The 22,520-nt window shown below is 42.2% G+C and overlaps 1 protein-coding gene across 2 annotated transcripts in view; it reads left to right on the top strand.

Annotated features, from left to right (window-relative positions):
- PTPN11 (protein tyrosine phosphatase non-receptor type 11) overlaps positions 1 to 22,520 on the top strand; it is an 82,667-nt gene that overhangs the window by 45,989 nt on the left and 14,158 nt on the right. The window contains exons 7-13 of one of the 2 annotated variants that reach the window (XM_038575148.1): positions 2,782 to 2,878; positions 6,032 to 6,111; positions 6,242 to 6,400; positions 10,958 to 11,089; positions 15,628 to 15,794; positions 16,745 to 16,812; positions 17,323 to 17,474. In XM_038575148.1, the coding sequence (XP_038431076.1) occupies positions 2,782 to 2,878; positions 6,032 to 6,111; positions 6,242 to 6,400; positions 10,958 to 11,089; positions 15,628 to 15,794; positions 16,745 to 16,812; positions 17,323 to 17,474 (855 nt within the window). The remainder of the gene's footprint in view (positions 1 to 2,781; positions 2,879 to 6,031; positions 6,112 to 6,241; positions 6,401 to 10,957; positions 11,090 to 15,627; positions 15,795 to 16,744; positions 16,813 to 17,322; positions 17,475 to 22,520) is intronic. The other variant, XM_038575149.1, reaches the window with a different exon arrangement.

Genomic DNA, 22,520 nt, shown 5'->3' on the forward strand with positions numbered 1-22,520 from the left:
GACAGCTGCTGGCCACTGCCAGTTAGCACCGACTGTGCCTGGGACGCAGGTGCTCTGGGCTTGTTCTTTCTGGAAGACATGGGGGCCCAAAGGCCTGTCTCAGCCTGTGTGCTGTTCAGACCCCAAATCCACATGAAAGAGGCAATTGGTAACTTGATGCAGGATGAGGGTAGCCCCTGGTCAACCTGAGTAGATGGTCTAGCCAACATGCCATGTTTTTGTACTTTCCACAGTTTTCTATCTCAACTCTCACACCAACCCTGTGGGGTTGGTAATTAGGATTATCCCCACTTTACACTTGAGGAAGCTGAGGCACAGACAGGATCGTCACTTGGCGAAGTAGAAGCTGAGGTTAGAGGCGGGGCTCCATTAGCTCAGAGAAGAGAAGGCATATGAGTTGTCCTGAAAAACTTAGACTTGGTCTCAGGCAGGGGGAAACATTGAAAGAGATTGAACAGGGAGGGCCTGGGTGAAATTTGCCTTTTATAGAGCTAGCTTGGATCTGCGCCTCCACCAGTGAAGCGTCACACGACATTTGGTTCTTAAGTGAGCGCTTGAGTGCTTCACTGTCAGGTTGGTTTTGAATCAAGCAGCTAATTATTTCCTAGCCCCTTCCACTCCCTCTGTAGCTTTTGTTGATGTTTCTCTTCACTTGTTTGGCTTTTAATTGGTTGAGTCAGTTTGCAGTGTTTGAGCTTCTTTTTGAACCTCACCTTTGTGTCTGAAAATCACGATTGAACCTTCCTAACATGGCAATATCGCTCTGTAAGAGTGGCTTACAATTCAGAAGAAATGCCAGTTTTCAGAAGGCAAGTGGCTGGGGCGCCTGGGTGGCTCAGTTGGTTGAGCATCTGCCTTCCACTCAGGTCTTGATCTCAGGGTCCTGGGATCAAGGGAGCCTGCTTCTCCCTCTCCCTTTGCTCATCCCCAGCTGCTTGTTCTCTCTCTCTCTCTCTGTTAAATAAATAAATAAAATCTTTAAAAAGGCAAATGGCTTTAATTACTTAATCTGAGCTCATTTTAAAAATTGGAATGGCCGTCTCATTGTCAGAGTTCTGTGTACATTATATTTTATTCCTGCCCAGGTTCTAGCTAGCTAACTACTTTTGTTATGAGCTGTGTGTCAAGGCCAAATACTGCATTTTCAAACAGAGAGTCAAATAACAGTTTAAAATCCTGACTTTCATACCTGTCTGTGAAATTCAGATAAATGAAATGGAAATACAGTGGGCTGCTTGTTATAAAACACTGAATTGATTCTTGCTCCTGGTGGAAACCTTCATGAGCTAGCCATTTTGAAATTTATAATGTGCATATATAGCACATCTATATTTTCTTTTTAATTTGCCTTCCACTTTCTTGATTTGCCCACTTGTGATTTCTGCTTACAAATTAGACTTTTTGGAAACTAATGGTCCCTTAAAGAGGTACATTTGAGTATGTCTGGGTGGCTTAGTTAGTTAAGCATCTATTTTCGGCTTGGGTTATGATCCCAGGGTCCTGGGATTGAGTTGCATTTCAGGCTCCCTACTCAGTGGGGAACCTGCTTCTCCCTCTCTCTTTACCTGTCCCCTTGCTCATGCTCTTTCTCAGATAAATAAATCTTAAAAAAAAAGGTACTTTTTATAATTTTGAAAATAAAACCTACCCATTGTACATGCTTCAACCTGGCCTGCCCACTTCATCTGTTTTTGCAGCTGGTCCTTCTCTGCTTCCCTATGTCTTCTCTTCCACTTGGGCTAGTCCTGCTGTGGCTGCCTCAGGTAGCCTCTCCCTGATTGAGTTCCTACCTCCTTCCCCTGCAGAAGTGTCCCTCCTGGCCGCTTGCTCCAAGAGCCTGACATTCTCTTCCTCATTGTCTGGCTGGGGAAAACATAGGAAGCAGGTGTTTGTGTAGACGCAGTAGATGCAGGCTGGCTGCCTAGCACACTAATGTGGGTTTCTGGTGTGGAGGAGCAAAGCTTGTATGCCCATGATCCAGTGGTACCCAGTACCACTTCTATAGTATCCAACTTTGAGAGCTGATGTGTGGCTTGCTTTGAATTAAACAGTGGTAAAAGTAGGCAGCAGACCATAAAGTCAAGAGTGTAATCACAGCTGTTACAATGCTCACTGGCTTTTGTTCTTTTTTTTTTTTTAAGTTTATTTGTTTTTAGTAATCTCTACACCCAATGTGGGTCTCAAACCTATAGCCCTGGGATCAAGAGTTGAACACTCTCTTAACTGAGCCAGCCAGGTGCCCCGATTTTCATTCTTAATAATTATTATTTTAAACAGTTTCTCTACTAATGAATATTTTTTTCATTGTAAAAAATTTAGGCAAAAAAAAAAAAAATGAAGATAAGGCCTTCATAATCCCACTATCCAGAAAAAGAAATCCCCATTACTTTTTTGGTATATATTCTCCTGCCATTTCTTATATACATAGGCAAATGCAAACATATGACTTATGTAATAATACTGTTTTGGAAATCTGACCTTCTTTTCACTTAACACTCTGATAATTTTTTCCATGGCATTAAAAATTTTCTTAGAACGTCTTTTTAAGTGACTGCAGAATATTTGTTTGTATGAATTCATGGTAGTGTTATATAGGCAGTTCTTTTTTATTAGAAATTGTTTTTGGCACTATTGATACAGTGTTAAGATGAGCTTCCCTATAGCTGCTGCAACCCTGAACCTTTCCTAGGATAAATTTCTCAAAGCAGAAATGCTGAGCCAGGCTTTTTTTTTTTTTTTAAGCTTTTGATGTGCAATAATATTTCTTTTTTCCCTCTCCAGACACTACAACAACAGGAGTGCAAACTTCTTTATAGCCGAAAAGAGGGTCAGAGGCAAGAAAATAAGAACAAAAATAGATATAAAAACATCCTGCCTTGTAAGTATTAATATTCTGTTCAATAATAGTCACTCTTGGAGAGTTTGATTCCTATGTCCCTGTAACTTCCTGGGTGCCACATGCCTTCTCAGAAGATCTGAGGCCTTAGCCTCTTTGAATTGTGAGTGGTTTCCAAAATCAGAAAATGTGGTGGGGATGGTTGATAATTCACCTAGTTCTTGTGATGCTGGTCCTGGGTAAAATTGCCACCAGGTGGTCTTGAGTGTGTTCTTTCTTTCTTCCTTCCTTCCTTCCTTCCTTCCTTCCTTCCTTCCTTCCTTCCTTCCTTCCTTCCTTCCTTTCTTTTCTTCTTTCTTTCAAGATTTTATTTATTTATTCATGAGAGACACAGAGAGAAAGAGACACAGAGACACAGGCAGAGGGAGAAGCAGGCTCCATGCAGGGAGCCTGACGTGGGACTCGATCCTGGGTCTCCAGGATCACGCCCTGGGCTGAAGGCAGCACTAAACCGCTGAGCCACCCAGGCTGCCCATGTTATTTCTTGCTGTTAATTATTTTTGTCTGCCTAAGAGTGAAAATCTCAAGGCTTGCCATCTCCCAGGATCAGGCCACACCAAGACCCTCAGAGGTACCAGGCTTGTGTCCTTGTACTTCAGGACTCCGTTTGTGGGTCTTGGGGAAGACACACCTTCTGGGACTCCATTCCCTCTTCTGGGGAACAGGCAGCTTCCTCCTGAAGACTCTTCAACTGCTGTCTGCTCCCTGAGCTCCTGAACTCGAGTTATAGGAGATAACAAGTACATACTTACACTTTGCTCTGAAAAGGACCCCGAGGTATCCATAAGGCATTTTATACCCAAATGCTGCCTGGTAGAACCCAAGCTGAGCCACAGGGAACAAGAGGCCTGGAAGGATGAAGGTCTTAGGTTAAGATCCCAGAGATGGCACTAAACAGTTGTCATAGCCTACCTCCCCTGAGGGCTGACTCTGCCAGACTCTGCATTTGTCTCACTTACTTCTTACCACATGCACATAAAGCAGGTGTTCTTATTCTTCCGGTTTTTATAGACCATTTTAGCAAGATTGCAACTTGGAGAACTGACATAGGAGCCCCCATAGCCACTGCTCTTAGCACCATGCTCTCTGAGGGATCTCCAGAGTGGCCTGTGCAAGGCAGTCCACTGGGGAGAAGGGAAGGAACATTTAGAACTTCTCTTGAAGGGATCCCTGGGTGGCTCAGCAGTTTCGCGCCTGCCTTTGGCCCAGGGCGTGATCCTGGAGTCCCGGGATCGAGTCCCATGTCGGGCTCCCGGCATGGAGCCTGCTTCTCCCTCTGCCTGTGTCTCTGCCTCTCTCTCTCTCTCTTTCTCTCTCTCTCTCTCTCTCTCTCTCTCTGTCTATCATAAATAAATAAAAATAATCTTTAAAAAAAAAAGAACTTCTCTTGATTTATATCCTTTATCTAAAAAAATAAACAAAGAAAATTTAAATCTGACATACAGATTGATAGCAGTGCGTGCATAATGTATTTACCAACTTAAAAATAGGGCTTGTTTGTATATATATGTGTATATATTTCAGAGTTCAAAAACTTCACAATTAAGTTCTTTATTGGGATGTATGCACAAATTTGGTGAGCATTGCTCAAATGTCTCATCAGGTCCAAGTCATTTTGTCAGGTATCAGACTTGGGGTGTGTGTGTGTGTGTGTGTGTGTGTGTGTGTGTGTGTAGCATGGTCTTTCTCTTTCTGTGTACATATATACACTTATATGGTACATATGCACATCACATCGATACAGTTATTTGAGATATATGTAGGTGAGGATGGGAGAAAGTGGATGCATTAAAATAGGGAGAATAGACAATACGAATTTGCAGAGAATCTATCTCAGTCACACTATGGTCCTGATGACCTTGGGGAAGCCTCATCCTGTTTCCGTTGTAAGTTTTCTTTTCTGCTCAGAGGACCTGGTGGAACTCATTAATAAGATTCAGAGATGTAGGAAAAGGTGATGGGAACAATAGTATGTAGTATCTGAAGAGAGTATCCTTGCCTTTTCCTCTCCTAAAGATCCCAGTCAGATGCTTCCTCTTGGTTAATACCTTCTTTCTTTAGACTTGAGGAGTCCAAGGCATACAGCTTTATTACTAATTCCTGTTGTAAAATAATTTTTTTTTTTAAGAGAGGGTAGGAAGTGTTCAGGGAGAAGGAGAGAGAGAATCTTAAGCAAACTCCACACCCAGTATGGAGCCTGACATGGGGCTCAATATCACATGATCTCAGCCAGAGATTATGACCTGAGCTGAAGTTGAGAGTTGGACACTTAACCGACTGAGCCACCTAGGCACCCCTCCCATTATAAAATAAGTTGCTTAGTAGAGCACTCAGATTTTTATACCAGTAATGTGGTTTTTTTTTTTGTTTTTTTGTTTTTTTTGGGTTTTTTTAGTAATGTACTTTTGTACAGAATTTAGTCGGTTGATACCATCAAAATCTTATCTTCTGGGGCGCATAGGTGGCTTAGTCTGTTAAGCGTCTGCCTTTGGCTCAGGTCATGATCCCAGGTCATGGGATTGAGTCCCAACATCAGGCTCCCTGCTTGATGGGGAGCCTGCTTCTCCCTCTCCTGCTGCTCCCCCTGCTTGTGCGCTCATGCATTCTTTCTGTCAAATACATTAATAAAATCTTTTAAAAAATTTTATCTTTTAGATTAGATTTCATTCTGCTTCACTAAAAAAAAAAAAAAAAGCCACCATTTTTATTATGGGGGGATCTCTCTCCCCAAATTATGTGAAGCAAATCTCAGACATTATGTCATTTATCTGTACTTTACTCTTCTTAAAAAAAAAAAAAGAAAACTTTTGTTTTGAGATACTTTTAGACTCATTAGAAGTTATAAAAATATACAGAGGGTTCCCATGTACCCTTTATCCAGCTTCTCCCAGTGATAATATCCTGTGTGTCTATAGTATATCATCAAGACCAGGGAGTTGCTGTTGCTACTTTATTTTTTTTTAATATGGTATTATGAGACATCATGTGGTATTCAGATCATTGTTGTGCTCATTAAGATTTAATTTTTTATGTGGTTTTATCACTAAAAGAATAAAACTTGGATTGGGTTGAAGATTAACTGATCTGAAATGATTTATCCTGAAGAAGTATGACTGTGGTCTCTTTTTCTTCCAGTTGATCATACCAGGGTTGTCCTGCATGATGGTGATCCTAATGAGCCTGTTTCAGATTACATCAATGCAAATATTATCATGGTAATCTTTGCTTTCCACAGTGTTTTCTGACCATATATTGCTACCCATTTTTTCTATTTTGTTTTTTGTATTTCTTGTAACCTGAAAGCAACGTTCAAATGTTTGAAGGATTTTCTTAATAAATTTCTAGCCTGAGTTTGAAACCAAATGCAACAATTCAAAGCCCAAAAAGAGTTACATTGCCACACAAGGCTGTCTGCAAAACACCGTGAATGACTTTTGGCGGATGGTATTTCAAGAGAACTCCCGAGTGATTGTCATGACAACGAAAGAAGTGGAGAGAGGAAAGGTATACTCCGTGCTCTTCTAAAAATATTTTTTAAATATCAGACATGTCAGATTGAACCTGTTAAGAGTTGAGTAAACAAATTAAGCTTACTCTAAACTGACCCTCTGGAGAAAAGAGAGTAGAAGAAATTTGATTGTGACAAGCCTTAGTGTAGTTTTCATAAAAGTTCCTTCTGCTTGGTGTTCACTGAGCTTCATGGATCTGTGGATTTATAGTTTTCTCTAACTTTGGAAATGCTTATTATTTCTTCAAACATGGAACACCAATTACACATATATTAGGCTGCTTGATGTTGTCCTGTGGCTTACTGAGGCTTTGCTCATTTTGTGCAGTTGTCTTTTTCCCCTTGTTTCATTTTTTTTTTTTAAAGGATGTTTGTAGTACATACACCATAAAGATTTAGAGAGCATGTGTGCACACAGAGGTAGAAGCAGACTCCCCGCTGAGCAGAGATCCAGATGTGGGGCTTGATCCCAGGACCCTCACATCATGAACCCAGGTGGAAAGCAGATGCTTAAGTCTGCTGAGCCACCCAGGTGCTCTCACCTTGTTTCATTTTGGATAGTTTCTTTTGCTGTATGTCTTTAAGTTAATCTTTTGTTTTGCAGTATGTCACCTGCTATTAATACTATTCAGTGTGTTTTCTATAGCAGATGTTGTCTTTTTTCATCTCTAGAAGTTTTACTGTTTTTTTTTTTTTTTAATGTCTTCTGTCTTTCTTTTTAGCTTATACTTTTTGGACAAATGGAGTATATTTGTAATAACTGTTTTAATGTCCTTGTTACTAATTCTGTTATATATATCTCTTCATTCTGCCTGTATTTTACTTGTTTAAGGTGGGAAGGTGAATCCAGTCCCTCTTACTATATTGTATCCAGGAGCAGAGGTCCACAAGGGAGTGTTGAGAAGGCCAGTCTAGTACCTTCAGAGGATTAGACTACTAACAAATAGCGGTTTCACTGGTCATATAAATTATACTTACTATGATGTGTAAACATTTTAACATTAATTTGAATTATTTAAACAGCATATTCATATAAATATCCAAACTCATTATGGTCATGGTTAAAATTGTGTTTGTCACTATCTCTTGTCCACCCATTTGAAATCCCCGTTACCAGTGTGTGTGTGTTCTTCCTTGCTGTCTTCCTGGCTTTCTCATACATACATGTAGGAGAGACATTATTATAGGCATTACATACCTGCAATTATGTATATGTATGTATGTATGTGTGTGTGTGCCTGTGTGAGTATACAGTAATATTTTCTGAAAACTACTACATGTAAAAGTGTTTTCAAATCTTAACTTTGTTGTGGATCTTGGGCCCCACCCAAATGAATCTTCTAACATCTACTGTTAGTACATAGTGACCTATTTCCTTCTTTTTAGTAATTGCATGATGGTCCATAGTAAGATCCATAATTTACATAAATCTCACCATTATGTATCGGGCATTGAAATGTTTCAGTTTTTGCTCTTAACAAACAGTGCTCAAGGGAATAATCTTATTCTTGCTTGTGTGTGTGTGGCAAGTGTCTCTCTAGGTTAGATGTCACAAAAAGGAATGCTAGGGCAGCCCGAGTGGCTCAGCGGTTTAGCGCCTGCCTTTGGCCCAGGGCATGATCCTGGAGTCCCGGGATCGAGTCCCACATTGGGCTCCCTGAATGGAGCCTGCTTCTCCCACTGCCTATATCTCTGCCTCTGTCTGTGTCTCTCATGAATAAATAAAAAAAATAAAATCTGAAAAAAAGAAAAAAAAGGAATGCTAGGTCATCGGGCTTGCATGTTGTAAATTTAAAGAGATTGTGCCAAACTGCTCTCAGAGTGGTTGTCCCAGCATGCACCACCCCCACCCCCCCAGCTGCTCTGTCAAGTAATCATCTCCTAGCACTCCTCATGACACTTCAGGTCTTTAAAAAGTTGTAACATCCCACATCCACAGTGAAGCAGACAGATTTCATTGAGTGACAGTTCTGTGTGCTATCCCAATGTGAGTCCATCCATGTGGGTTTTTAATATGGGAAAGTTCTGTGTTTTTGTGTTTCAGTAAAGTTCTTTTGTAGTTATAGTTTAATTGGCTTACATAAAGTTTGCATGGAATTTAACAATCATACCTGTGAGTTAAACCTAAGACAGATGGGTGATTTTGCATTTTAGCTCTCCCAATGTAATTTTCCTGTCAATTTTGAAGGGCAGCATGGTTTTGTAAGATTTTCATCATTGTGCTAACTAGTCGTTATGCTTCTGAAAACCTTTGAGGCCAGATCTGGTTATTGTGAAACAAAGGCTTCCTCTAGCAGCCACCTGCAGTAATATTAGGTGGTGGTGGTGTTTTTTTTTTAAAGATTTTATTTATTTATTCATGAGAGACACAGAGAGAGGCAGAGATACAGGCAGAGGGTGAAGCAGACTCCTTGCAAGGAGCCCGTTGTGGGACTTGATCCCAGGACCCCGGGATCATACCCCGAGCCAAAGGCAGATGCTCAACTGCTGAGCCACCCAGGCATCCCACATTAGGTGTTTAATGGACAGGTCTTGCTAGTTTCTGCTTCAGATGAGTGTCACTTGCCCTGAGTATAGAAGAGAAAACCGAGCCATCTGTCCTGCCTGGTGTCTGATTCATAGGAGACGACCTCTCCTCATGGGATCTGGGGACATGAAGAGAGGGTTCTTTTTTTTTTTTTTTTTTTTTTTTTTATGAGAGGGTTCTTATGTCACTTCAGAGGTATTAGTTTTGGTCCCTTTCAGAAGAGCCGTTGGAAGCTTCTAGAACAGACAGACATTGGGCCAATCAATCTGCCCCTTCTTCATCTCCATTTCAAATCTGGACCTGCTTCCCGATTATGCTCTTCAGTCCAGTGGAGAGGATAGAATGATAGATGCATTCTGTCCACAGCCGGTTCTGATAACCTGCTCTCTCGGCCTCAGACTCTAGATTCCCCTCGATTCCTGGGCTTTAGTTTATTTTTTATTTTTTTTTGAAAGGCTTTAGTTTAAAAGCTGATGTATTAGCTCTCACATTTTAGAATATGTTTGCCAAAGTCTGTGTAAGAGTTTGGAAATCTGGGAGGAGGGCTGTGGTAGGTAGCCTGGTGATGTTTAAAGTCGGCTGAAATGTTTTCAGAGTTGTGATTTAATTTTCTGTTCTCTATTGAATCTCTTGAGCAACCAAGTCACAGAGTTGATTGGCCAGCAACAGCATTGAGTACAATTAATATTAAAAGTGCTTATCTGGGGATAATAAAAATTGTATCAAATCTATCAAAGAGGTATTTGTATCTACAAAATACTGCAGGGATAGCTGAATTCAGGATAATAATAAATAAAAGACCATGTAAACCATTGCCAGGCAAAAAAGTTGCACTATCTGCTAATGCTTCTGTTCAAATTTCCTTCTGCCATTTTTTTTTTCCTTTCAATTAATCGTTGACTATGGGGATGCCTGCAGCTGCTCTCTTATTTATAGTTTTATAACTGAATTTCTTTGTCTTCCTAATATAAAAGGTAAATTTCTCTTGCTGATACTGGTGTATTGGTGATTGTAGAAAGTCTGCTCCTATTAAAAAAAAAAAACAAAAAAAACACAAAAATAGTTATCTGCCCAGGGCATGTCACCAAATATATATACAGACTCATCTCTCATTGAGCTAAATATCATCCTCTTTGGCAACAAGAATAATTTACTTGGTGCCATATATTTCAATCTGTCTGCTCTGAAGCCAGCAGCTACTGTAGGCTTGGTGTTCCTAGGCACCCAGTGAAGCGAAGGTGATGTGTATAGGAGGTAGCAAATGGATCTGGATATAGAAGAAGCAGCTGGTTCAAAACCCCATCAGCTGCCTTGCTGTGCTGGAGTTTTTCACACTTGAGTTAGATAAGGTATGGAGTCCTCCTACACAAGTGCGGAAATGAGCCAGACAGTCTGGCTCTTTGGGCAACCCATCCACCTCCAGAGGGTAGCTTGCTTGCTTGCCTTCCCTGGAGAGTGACTGGCAGATCTCTGGAATCCAGAATTCAGTGATTGCTAGATAGAACCCTCAAACTGGCTAGTCCCTCACTCTGCATCTTTGGTTCCTTAGAGATAAATGAAGAATCCTTGACTGTCCTTTGACATGCGTCTTAGATCACACAGCTCTGCAAAGTCTGTTCTGTCTTCTCCTTCTCCTGGCTTTGCAAGTACCTGCTTTTCTTTTTCTTCTTTTTAAAGATTTTATTTATTCACAAGAGACATACAGAGAGAGGCAGAGACATAGGCAGAGGGAGAAGCAGGCTCACTGTGGGGATGCGGGACTTGATCCCAGGATCCCGGGATCATGATCTGAGCCAAAGGTAGATGCTCAATCACGGAGCCACCCATGCATCCCAGTACCTGCTTTTCTTATTTGAACTTATTTTTCCTTTCCTTTGAAAATCCAACAGATGCTAGATGGATCCTTTTCCTAATACTGGTCATTAAGACTCGAATATTTTTTTTCCTGAATATTTATTTTCCACTGGTTTAGGCTTTAATTTCAGAGTTCACAGAGGTTAACTGTCTTTTCTCTGATCCCTTTCAGAGTAAATGTGTCAAATACTGGCCTGACGAGTATGCTCTGAAAGAATATGGGGTCATGCGTGTTAGGAACGTCAAAGAAAGTGCTGCTCATGACTATACATTAAGAGAGCTTAAACTTTCAAAGGTTGGACAAGTAAGTATATTGTCGTATTTTACAGACTTTGGTAAGCAGTTTTCATATGCAGTACTCCAGGGTCATGCAGTTATTCACGTGTGCATGCATTCATGCTCTCATTCACTCATTGATGTAGTAGCCATTTATTAGGCGCCTTCTATGTACCAGGTATGTACATTGCAAACAAGATAGGTACAATCCCAGCCCTCACAGAACCTAGGGGGTTAGAAGGTTAAAAAGCAAGCAACCAGCTTGCTTGATTGTGCTCAGTCTACGGAGGCTACAGGAAGTTATGTTAGAAGTGACTGGGTAATTGAGATGGAGTAATCAGAGAGGGCCTCTCGGAGGTTGTATCACTTGAGCCAGAGGTGGAGGAGCCAGGCATCCAGAGAGTCCGGAGAAGAGTGTTCCAAGCAGTGGGAACAGCAAGTGCAAAGCCTCTGAGGCCTGTTTCGTGATCAGATTCTATGGCATCAGATCTCAATTGCTTATAGTTTAAGTTTGTCACTGGGGTGACTAACTTTATAAACCAGGGTTAGATTTGAATTCATTTTAATTTCATGGTTAGAGAGGACTTACTTTTTCAAGGTCTTTTGGGGACACAGATGAATGAAGTCTTTGTCCTTAAGGAATTGAAATCATGTAGCAGTGGGAAGCCACATACACAGCTGTGCTTCAGAGCAGACACAGGCTGTGACAAATCTGAAGTGGTGTGGGATTGTAAAGGTTGGGCTTTCTTCTGACTGGGATGTCAGGGAGACTGTTTCAGAAGACGCTGGGCTTTTCTGGGTAAGATTTCCACTGGAGAAGATGATAGAGAGACCTCCCAGATGGAGGAGGTGTCACTGTAAGCCCTGGCACTGAAGTGCCAACTGAAGTTGGAAATGGGATTTATGGGGAATGAAGGCAAGTGGAGAATTGAGGGAATAAACTCCAGAGAGGTGGGGTCCAAGTTGGGAAAGAGTCTTAATTCTTACATTAAGAAATGTGAATTCCGTGTATTAGTTAGCTCGGAACCTATGGTGGTGATGCTTTTGCCAAGTGAATGCACACACAAAGCCTTGTGTTGGGAAAGTGTCTGACAGCTTTGGGTAGGGAGGTTCGGGCCAGGTGACCCAACTGGCCAGCAGGCTTGTTGGGAGGCTTCTGCGGTGGTCTGGGTCTGGTGGCCTCCTCTTCAGAGGTCAGATCCCAGGGACTCTGGCACTTGTTCTTTTTTGCCTTCTTGTTCCTGCCTCCAGAAACAAATATTATGCAAAATGCCAGAATAAATGGAAGAGGAGCAATGGAGGTGATGGCTGCCTTGAGGTGGCACCTGCAGGGTGTGGGAATGGTTGGGCTGCTGGAGGAGGAGGGGGAGGAAGAACCAACACAGTGTGAGGGGACAATGGCACTGTGGTGAGGGCAGAAGATATACAGGATGGCAGGGCTTGAATGGTCCAGGTAAAAGGTGGTGTGGTGGTGGCAGGGTGGTAGACAGAAGAGGACTGCCTACAGGTAACTGAGGAGTGGATGTGAAGGAGTTTGGTGACAGTGTGGATGGGGGGTGAGGGGCAAGGGTGGGTTAAGGATGATCACCAGCTTTCTAGCTTGAGTGAGGGGTTGGCAGTGGATTTGAGCGGAGAGGGAAGGGCGAACAACCTCCTGGACAGGTAGAGTGTGAGATGTCTTTGAGATGTCAAAGTAAAGATGCCAGGGAGGCAGGAATGGAGGTTGGATGGCGAGGGGAAGTAGGATCCAGAGCATCATGGGTGGATGGTTTTTTTTTTTTTAAGCATTTTATTTATTCATGAGAGATCGAGAGAGAAAGGTAGAGACATAGGCAGAGGGAAAACAGGCTCCCTGTGGGACCATGGGATCACACTGTGAGCCAACGGCAGGTGTTCAACCACTGAGCCACCCAGGTGCCCCAGATTGGCTGGGTTTTGATGAATGGAGGGCTAGTTCTTCTGTCAGCAGAACGGGAAGAGGAAGAGGTGACCACAGATGCAGGTAGAGGAGCTGACATGTATTTTCTTGCTATTGTCTATAGCAAGGCCATCAACTGGAATTAGAAGGAAATCAGAGATGAATTATCTGGGGAAAGTGGGAAAAATACCAAATAATAATGTGTAGAAATGATGAGGAATCCAGTGAATTTTCAGGCAGCACTGAGTGCCCATTTGAATAGGTGAATATGAACGTTTAGTGACACCAATTCCCTGGTGTGATTTTTCTCCAAGGACACTGTTCCTCGGGTATAAAATGGTGAAGGTGGGTGGTTGGTTTTGTCCAGGCCTGGGGCTTTTCCCAGGGGTGCTGTGGATGGAGAGAGAGTGGAGGGAGCAGAGCTGTACAGTGGAGGGTGATTGTCACAATAGTACTCTGGAGGCACCTGGGTGGCTCAGTTGGTTGAGCGTCCAACTCTTAATCTCATGGTTTTGAGTTCAAGCCACATGTTGGGCTCCAAAGTAAAGATGGAAAGTACCAAAGTACCACCCTGCCACCACCACACCACCTTTTACCTGGACCATTCTACTGGGTGTAGAATCTACTTTAAAATAACAAAAAAGAATAGTATGTAGAATCTAAGCCTGATGTGGGGCAGCAGGTTAGAAGAAGGCAGGTGGAGAATAGAAGAGGGCTCAGTGGTCTGCTGAGCTCCATAAGGTGATGGTCAGGGGACCAAAGGTAGCTGGAAACCTGGGTGGCTGTGGTCCAGAGTGGGATGCTGGGACTTTTGACATTAGCAGGGGTGTGATTCTGCTGATGGTGGGATGAGGCGGAGGGTTACTCTGCTGCAGAGATTGAGAAGCTGGAAAAGCATAGCTGTCAAGCTGAAATGGAAAAGATTTAGAGTACACTGGCCAGAGATTCCAGATAGGTTTGTTCAGATTTAGGCTAAACCACCCATCTTCTTATTATCAGGTGTTTCTGAGTAGCAGATTGATATTTCTTCAGTTTTAGTGATAAAGTATCCATCTTCTTGTTAACAGAGATTTTTGAGCAGCAGGTACAGGAAATATTGACATTTGGGTTTGTGTCTTATACCCGTGGATTCAGGTGCCGACACAGGACAGATCATTTCTCCAGAATTGCTGGTCACGTGCTTTTTATAGAAACACATTTTTTACCTGCTTTTTATAGAACACATTTTTTTCTAAAGTGCTGTGACATGATCTCATTTAAGTTTCTTAGCAGGGAGGAGCTGGGTCAGAGATCTCTTGGGACAGAGATATACCAAGGACGGGAGCAGGATGTTCAGGGCAGCTGGGTCTCCTTCCTTGAGTGTCCTTACGGGGTAGTCCCCGAGATTTAGCTAACTGGTAATGTCAAGAAAATTTTTTATTGTGACATCGATAAATTAAATGCACATAATTCAAGAAAAGATCTTAATTGTGGTTTAGATTCCTTGGATGTCCTGAAGGTCACCGGTGGTAGACACTGGCTTCATTTTTCTTTCTTTTCAAAATCTCCTTTAATAACGTCACTAGCTTGGATTTCCTTCAGATACATAAGATGCAGATGGAGCAATCAGCAGCACTGCTACAGTGACCTCATGTGGGTAGACCCAGATGGTTTTCTGTAGTCTTGACCTTGGTTACTGATCCCTCTCCTCAGAAGAGCACCGGTGGCCGATTCTTTTATTGCTGCCAAGTAGCGGCTGTGTGTTTAATTGGTCTTGTTTAATCCCTCTCACTGTATTGTGAGAGAGATGATTATTCCTATTTGCAAATGAAGAAATTGAGGCTTAGAGATGCCTGGAGATGACGGTGATTATGAATGCTGGAATTTGGGCTTAAACCCAGCCTTCTGACCACAAAGCCTGTCTACTTACCTACTTTGCGCTAAACAGAAGGTTTAACTGCTATGATGTTGTAATAAAAGTGGGTGTTTGGGGAGAGGGGATGAGGGCTGGGTATAAAAAGACAAAGAGGAATACTCTTGACAGGGTAGCTGTTTTCTTATCTGCTGGGAAGAAAGCCCCAAGTCCCAGAGGCTTCAGTTGCCTCCTGAATTGAGCTACACGCAGACAAGGAAGATGGACATTGCCTGCCACCGAAGATTCAGAAAGCTGATTCAGGTTGTAGCCTCCCAAGGAACTGATCGCTGTACTGGACATTTTGGTTCTTTTTTTTTTTTTTTTTTTTTTTTTTTTTTAAAGTTTATATACCATTTATACAGATGGCTTTTATTTTTTTATGATAGTCACACAGAGAGAGAGAGGTAGAGACATAGGCAGAGGGAGAAGCAGGCTCCATGCACCGGGAGCCCGACGTGGGATTCGATCCCGGGTCTCCAGGATCACGCCCTGGGCCAAAGGCAGGCACTAAACCACTGCACCACCCAGGGATCCCGACATTTTGGTTCTTATGACAGAGGCAAACAGTTGCCTTCAGGATTGCTCAGCCAGATCCGAAAGGAGACATGATTTGGAAGCTTGTCTGACCTTTAAATGGAACGTGGGGAGATTCGGTGCTGGTCTGCTCCATTGGCTCACATTGGGTCCAGGGAAGATCAGAAATGGGCGATTCCTCAACCCCTTGATTTATTTAATTCTTTTCTGGTTTTTCTTGGCTCTACTCCAGGGGAATACAGAGAGAACCGTGTGGCAATACCACTTTCGGACCTGGCCGGACCACGGAGTGCCCAGTGACCCTGGGGGCGTGCTGGACTTCTTGGAGGAGGTCCATCATAAGCAGGAGAGCATTACGGATGCAGGGCCTGTGGTGGTTCACTGCAGGTGACCGGCCCCTGCCACCTCTCCAGGCCGCAGCCTGTCCCATCTCTTAATGCCCAGGGCTTGTCTTTACCTCCCCACCCCCAGCCCTTTCACTGTGAGAAGAATTTCATCTCGGTTTCAGACATGCATAAACTGCATGAAGGGACACTTTGACCATAGAGTATTTTTCTCATAGGTCCTACAGTACTGCCAGGTATTGGTGGTGGCCGGGCAGAGGGTGGTGGACTTACTCCTTATCCTCAGGCAGCCTTTACCTAGTCTAGTGATGTTTGCTTGTGTGTATATGTGATTTTTTTTTAATATGGTAGTTTAGAATTAATCACTTTGATTGTGATCCTATTCTCTTCTGCTGCAGGAATAAGATGCATTTTTCCCCCTGATAAGACACTTGTTCACTTCAAAAGATTTGGACTACTCCCTCCCCAGACCTCTGGAAGCCCTGCCCGTGGCATCTCACCACGGTTTACAGCCTCCTGGCACCCAAGTCTGGGCTTCATGATTATACCGGGGGAAGTTTAGTTTACCAAATCTCATCCATACATTGGGCAAGTAGCTGTGTATGAAACTTTTTCAGTTTTTTAAAAGCTACTGTTTATTGAGCATGTGCTCCACTCCGGCCTCTGTGCTCAGTGTTTTCCATACATTACTAACATTTGATCCACACAACAACCCTGTAAAGTATGTGCCATTATCTGCATTTCACAGATGAGGAAACTGAAGGTCAAAGAGGTATGGGATTTGCCTTGGGAAGTCCTAGAGAAGCTGGGCTCCACGTGTGGATTGGACTAACCCCAAAGCCCTTAGCTAATCTATTCTCAAATACAAACAGGCAGTCTTATAAATACTCTCAAGAGCAGACATTGTTTCTGTTCATATTAATAGTGTGGGTTTGAGTCCAAAACCCCTATGAATGGCTCCAGCGTCATTGCTCTTTGTCCTTCTGTCCACAGTGCTGGGATTGGCCGGACAGGGACGTTCATTGTGATTGATATCCTTATTGACATCATCAGAGAGAAAGGTGGGTCATCTGGAGGGCAAGAAGTTGTAAGTTCTTTTTTAGTTTATGGAAGGAAAGTGCTAGTGAAAATAGCCTGGAGGAGAGAATTTGAATGTTAAAACATTTTTAAAAATCTGGGCTGAAGACTTTGACTTTCAGTTGTTTATAGGAGAACAAAAGTGATTCTATTTGAGCCTTTGACATAAAATGAAGCCCAGGAGCCGTGGTCCCGCTGCTGTGGTCTTTTGTTGAATATGCAGTGGTGGTCTCTGGGGTGGTGCTGATGGAGAGTCCTGACCTCCGATACTTAATCAGATCATTTTCTGGAATCATTTGTATTAGTCAGAAGGCAGTGTAGCCCTTGAAACATGTTCAGTTAGAACATTAAAGACTACATTTAAAAAAAAATTAAAAAAAAAAAAAAAAAAGACTACATTTACTATATCTCTGAGTCTGCTAAAAGTTGTGCATTAAACCACTTCATCCTGGCCCCACAGTTTCTCCTAATGCTTCATGGTGCTTGCTTTGCAGGTGTTGACTGCGACATTGATGTTCCCAAAACCATTCAGATGGTGCGGTCTCAGAGGTCAGGGATGGTCCAGACAGAAGCACAGTACCGATTCATTTATATGGCTGTCCAGCATTACATTGAAACACTACAGCGCAGGATTGAGGAAGAGCAGGTACCAATCCTGGAGGGGGCTGGTGTGCATATTTGTACTTTCTTTTCTGGGCAGCTCTGATACACTCTGCTTTTGAGCAGGATGGGCCTCTAAGAGATAGCTGTTACTGTTCAGGAATGAGAAACTCATTCCCAACCAGGAAGGGCCTCTCTGGAAACTATTCCCCACTTCACAACTCTGGTATTTCAGCAGAGGGTAGCTTGGAGATAGCTGCTATCATCCTGGCCTGGCAGATTGGGGAACTGCCACGTGGAAAGGTTAGGATTTTCCCAGACAACATCCCAGGATTCTCACATGGCAAGTTTGGAAATGAAAGCCTTGAAGTTTCCAGCCTGTTCCTGTTTAGATCCAGGCCATCTTTATCCTGATCCCATCTCTTAAACAAATGCTTCACTCTTCATAGCACATAGCAGTTTGAACCATAAACTTGGTTGAGTTGGAAACAGTGAAATTTCAATTTTAATAAGCCATGCATAATGAAGAAGAATGTGGAGTTGGAGCATTTCCATTTGAAGCTATTCATAACAGACACAAAGCTGAGTTAATTAAGAATACGCTGAGATGAGGGAAATGAGGAGACTGCTCCTTTGGGGATCTGGGCATCTCCCCCCCACCCCCCCACCCCCAACTGCTCTGCTGCAGACAGGGGAATGTCTAAACAGCAGTGATATCTGCCTACTTTACCCTGTGTATTGCCTTCCAGAGAACCCGGCTTCTCAGAATGGCACCTGCCAGCGAATTGAGAGACTTCTAGCCTAGCAGAATAGCAGCCACATTATCAAAAGCTTCATTAGCCAAAGTAAGATATCTGTCAGCTTAGTAGGTTCTCAGTTCACATAAAAAGACTAGATTATGGGGTGCCTGGGTGGCTCAGTCGGTTAAGTGTCTGACTCTCGATTTCAGCCCAGGTCATGATCTCAGGGTTGTGAGATTGAGCCTGGCACTGGGCTCCGTGTTCAGTGCAGAGTCTCCCTCTGCTCCTCTCTCTGCTCGTTTGCATTCTCTCTCTCAAATAAATAAGATCTTAAAATCCAAAACACTAGGGGCAGCCTGTGTAGCTCAGCGGTTTAGTGCCGCCTTCAGCCTGGGGCATGATCCTGGAGACCCAGGATCGAGTTCTGCGTCGGACTCCCTGCATGGAGCCTGCTTCTCCCTCTGCCTGTCCTCTCTCTCTCTATGTCTCTCATGAATGAATAAATACAATCTTTAATAAAAAATTCAAAACACTAGATTGTTTTCGTTGTACAAAAACATCTTCAGCAACGGTGTACGTATAGAAATATAAGGTCAAATAATCAACATGGTACCAGTTTTGACCTTCAGTGCTTTAAATCTGATTTGGTGTTATCGTAATTGTTACAAAATATTTAGATGGTTGCTATAGGCTATTTTCTATTTGTCTTCCAATTATACTGAATTTGGGCCAGGAATAAAACATGAAGTTGCCCATATAGAAAGACCTCCTAATAAATACAAAGAGAATGTAGCACACTATTGGTACAAATTCAGGAATATCTTGAAGCATATAATCTTGTTTGGAAAAGCTAGGGGAAAAGCTCTCTTTATTTCATTCAGAAGTTTTGGTATTTATCCTTGTTTTGGCAACTTTAGTAGGGACTTCCCCAGCCTTACAGCACTTGAGATCTTCTGAATTACCGTATATAGTCTCTCTGACCCTAAATCTCAAGATGTAATTTGGATTTAAGAACTCCTTTAAAGATAGCTTTATCGGGCAGCCCTGGTGGCGCAGCGGTTTAGCGCCGCCTGCAGCCCAGGGTGTGATCCTGGAGACCGTGGATCGAGTCCCACGTCGGGCTCTCTGCATGGAGCCTGCTTCTCCCTCTGCCTGTCTCTCTCTCTCTCTCTCTCTCTCTCTCTGTGTCTCTATGAATAAATCAGTAAAATCTTTTTTTTTTTTTAAAGATTTACTTATTTATTCATTCAGAGAGAGCTACCCTAAATCAGTAAAATCTTAAAAAAAAAAGCTTTATCACCCCAGGGTCAGGAGGGGGTAGAAAAAAGCAGAACATATTCCTTGATAATTTAAGTCTTATAGAATATCGAAACTGGATGTCACTGATAATCCTATTTGAAGAGTGCTTCAAATGAATGCATGCATTCATTCGTTCAGCCAGTACTTTTTGGTGCCAATATGTGCCAATATTGTCCTTATTAGCACATTAACTGCTCTTTGGGATCTGAGCCTTCAGAGTTTAAAAAGATGGGTTGGGGGATCCCTGGGTGGTGCAGCGGTTTGGCACCTGCCTTTGGCCCAGGGCGCTATCCTGGAGACCCGGGATCGAGTCCCCCATCGGGCTCCCGGTGCATGGAGCCTGCTTCTCCCTCTGCCTGTGTCTCTGCCTCTCTCTCTCTCTCTCTCTCTCTGTGACTATCATAAATTAAAAAAAAAAAAAAAAAAAAAGATGGGTTGGCTTATTCATTTTTAAAAATGAGATCCTATAACGTGTAGTTCCATTTAATTCCATGTATGAACTTACTACCTGATTTTGTGGTAGAATTAAGAAGTACCTTCTTCTGGTAGAAAGCTTAAGTGGTAGCCTTAAGAACTAGTGAAGCCACCTGAGTTTTAAACTAAGCCAAAGAATGAAACTCATTTAGGATCATTGGTTATTCTTTTAAATACCATCATTTCTACAATTCTGAAGAGTTAAAGACCTTTGGGAATGAAGGAATTTTTGAAAGAGGGTAAATGAAAAAAGACAGTGAGTCAGGGGTGTTGAGCCTGGGGAAGGAAGCAGGAAGTAGTGCTGGTGCTGGGAGGAGGCGAAGCAGAAATAGGTGGGCGACCAGGGGAGGGTGCAAATGAGGCGAGTTTGAGAAAATTCTCAAGTTTTTATAAAAGATTCTTCCCACACTCTGCCATTTGCTTGAAGGTAGATTTGTTTGTTAACTTCCAGTTATAGCATTAATTTTTTTTTTAATTTGCAAACCCAGTGTACGTAATTCCCTTCACCTTGTTGACATGTTAACATACTTTATCATTCATTTGTATTTTCTCTCTTTATATACATTTATGTAATTTTAAAAATGAAGTGTTCATAAGTTGCAAATATCTGTGCCCCTTTGCTTCTTAATATTTTTGACCTATGTATGTCAAAATGTGTATGTCCTAAAAATACAGACATTCTCTTATTTAACCATAGTAAAATGATAGAACCAGGGAATTAACATTGATATGGCACTTATCAATATAGACCATATTCAAATTTTACCAGTTTGTCCTCCTTCTATCTTTCAGTGGTCCAGGGCCCCCTGGTACATTTGGCTGTCATGTATCTTTACTTTCGTCTGGAACAGTTTCTCAATCTTTATCGTTTTTTGTTTGTTTGTTTTTAAAGATTTTTTACTTCTTTATTCATGAAAGAGAGAGAGAGGCAGAGACATAGGCAGAGGGAGAAGCAGGCTCCTCACAGGGAGCCCAATGCGAGACAGGATCCCTGGACTGGGATCACACCCTGAGCCAAAGGCAGACGCTCAACCGCTGAGCCACCCAGGCGTCCCTCAGTCTTTATCTTCTGTGACCTTGCCATTTTTGAAGAGTTCAGGCCAGTTATTTGATAGAATGCCCCTAGTGTGGATTTGTGTGATGTGCTCTCTTGATTAGAATCAGGTCGTGCGGGCAGCCCTGGTGGTGCAGCGGTTTAGTGCTGCCTTCCGCCCAAGGTGTGATCCTGGAGACCCTGGATCGAGTCCCATGTCGGGTTCCCGGCAAGGAGCCTGCTTCTCCCTCTGCCTGTGTCTCTGCCTCTCTCTGTGTGTGTCTCTATGAATAAATAAATAAAATCTTTTTAAAAAAAAAAAAGAATCAGGTCATGCGTTTTTGACAGGGCTGTCACGGAAGTCATGTTGCATCCTGGTACCTCACGTCAGGGGCACTTCTGTTGATGCATTTCATACCTGGCAGCGTTCTCTTTGACTGCTTAATTAAGGTGTTGTCTGTCACATTTCTCCACTGTACAGTAACAATTTCCCCTTTTTAAATTAATATCTTATAGGAAGATGTTTGAGACTATATAAATAACCTATTTTCCATAATACGTTTTGTGTACTGATTTTGCATGTATTCACTATTCTTGCCTGGAAAAATGACTACTGCAACATCTGCCCAGTGGTGATTTCCTACTTCCTAATTCCCTTTTCATTCATTAGTGTGGCGCCTACTCTAAGGAAGAGCTTTCTCTTTTCATTCATTCATTCATGTCAGAATGGGTGAGAATCCATTTCTAGTATTTATTTTGTTCCTTAAATTGTCCCAAATTTGGCTAGTGGGAACCTGTTCAAAATGGTTCTTGTCCTTTTGATAGTTCTCATTTTTGAGTACTTCATTACACTTTTTTAAAAATTTTTTTTAATTAAGTTTTTATTTAAATTCCAGTTAGTTAACATACACTGTAATATTAGTTTCAGGTGTAGAATTTACTGATTCAGCACTTACATACAACACCTGGTACTCATTACGACAAGTGCACTCCTCCATCCCCATTACCTAGTTCACCCTCCCTGTGACCATTAGTGTATTCTCTGTAGTTAAGAGTCTGTTTCTTAGTTTGCCAAACTACTTCTTGCATGCACCCCCTCCCCTGTAATTGTTTGTTTAGTTTCTTACTGCCTTACACTTTTGGACACCAGAATATGAAGTCTCATCTTGTACTTTCCCAGCTATTTTTCATAGGAGCCCTGATTTTACAGGAGCCTCTTTATTGTAGAGTGGTATTTTGAAGCCAAGAGCTGGGTACTGGCTGTGTTTATTTGTACTGGTATAGGATTATTTGTATTGCTAAATAGCCAATTAATTACTGCTTTAATTGTTCAATTGTTGAGCTCTTGCTGTATAACCTCATATTTATATGAGGTTTATATATTATGTGAGAAATAGATATATATACGCACACTTCTTCTCCAGTAGCTTTTTAAAAATAAACTTTATTTTGGAATAATATTTAGACTTCTAGAAAAGTTGCAAAGATAATGTTAAGAGTTCCTTTGGGTGCTTCATCCAGTTTCCCGTAATGTTAACATCTTGCA

This window comes from Canis lupus, chromosome 26 (assembly GCF_011100685.1).
Source record: "Canis lupus familiaris isolate Mischka breed German Shepherd chromosome 26, alternate assembly UU_Cfam_GSD_1.0, whole genome shotgun sequence".
Lineage (NCBI taxonomy): Eukaryota > Metazoa > Chordata > Mammalia > Carnivora > Canidae > Canis > Canis lupus.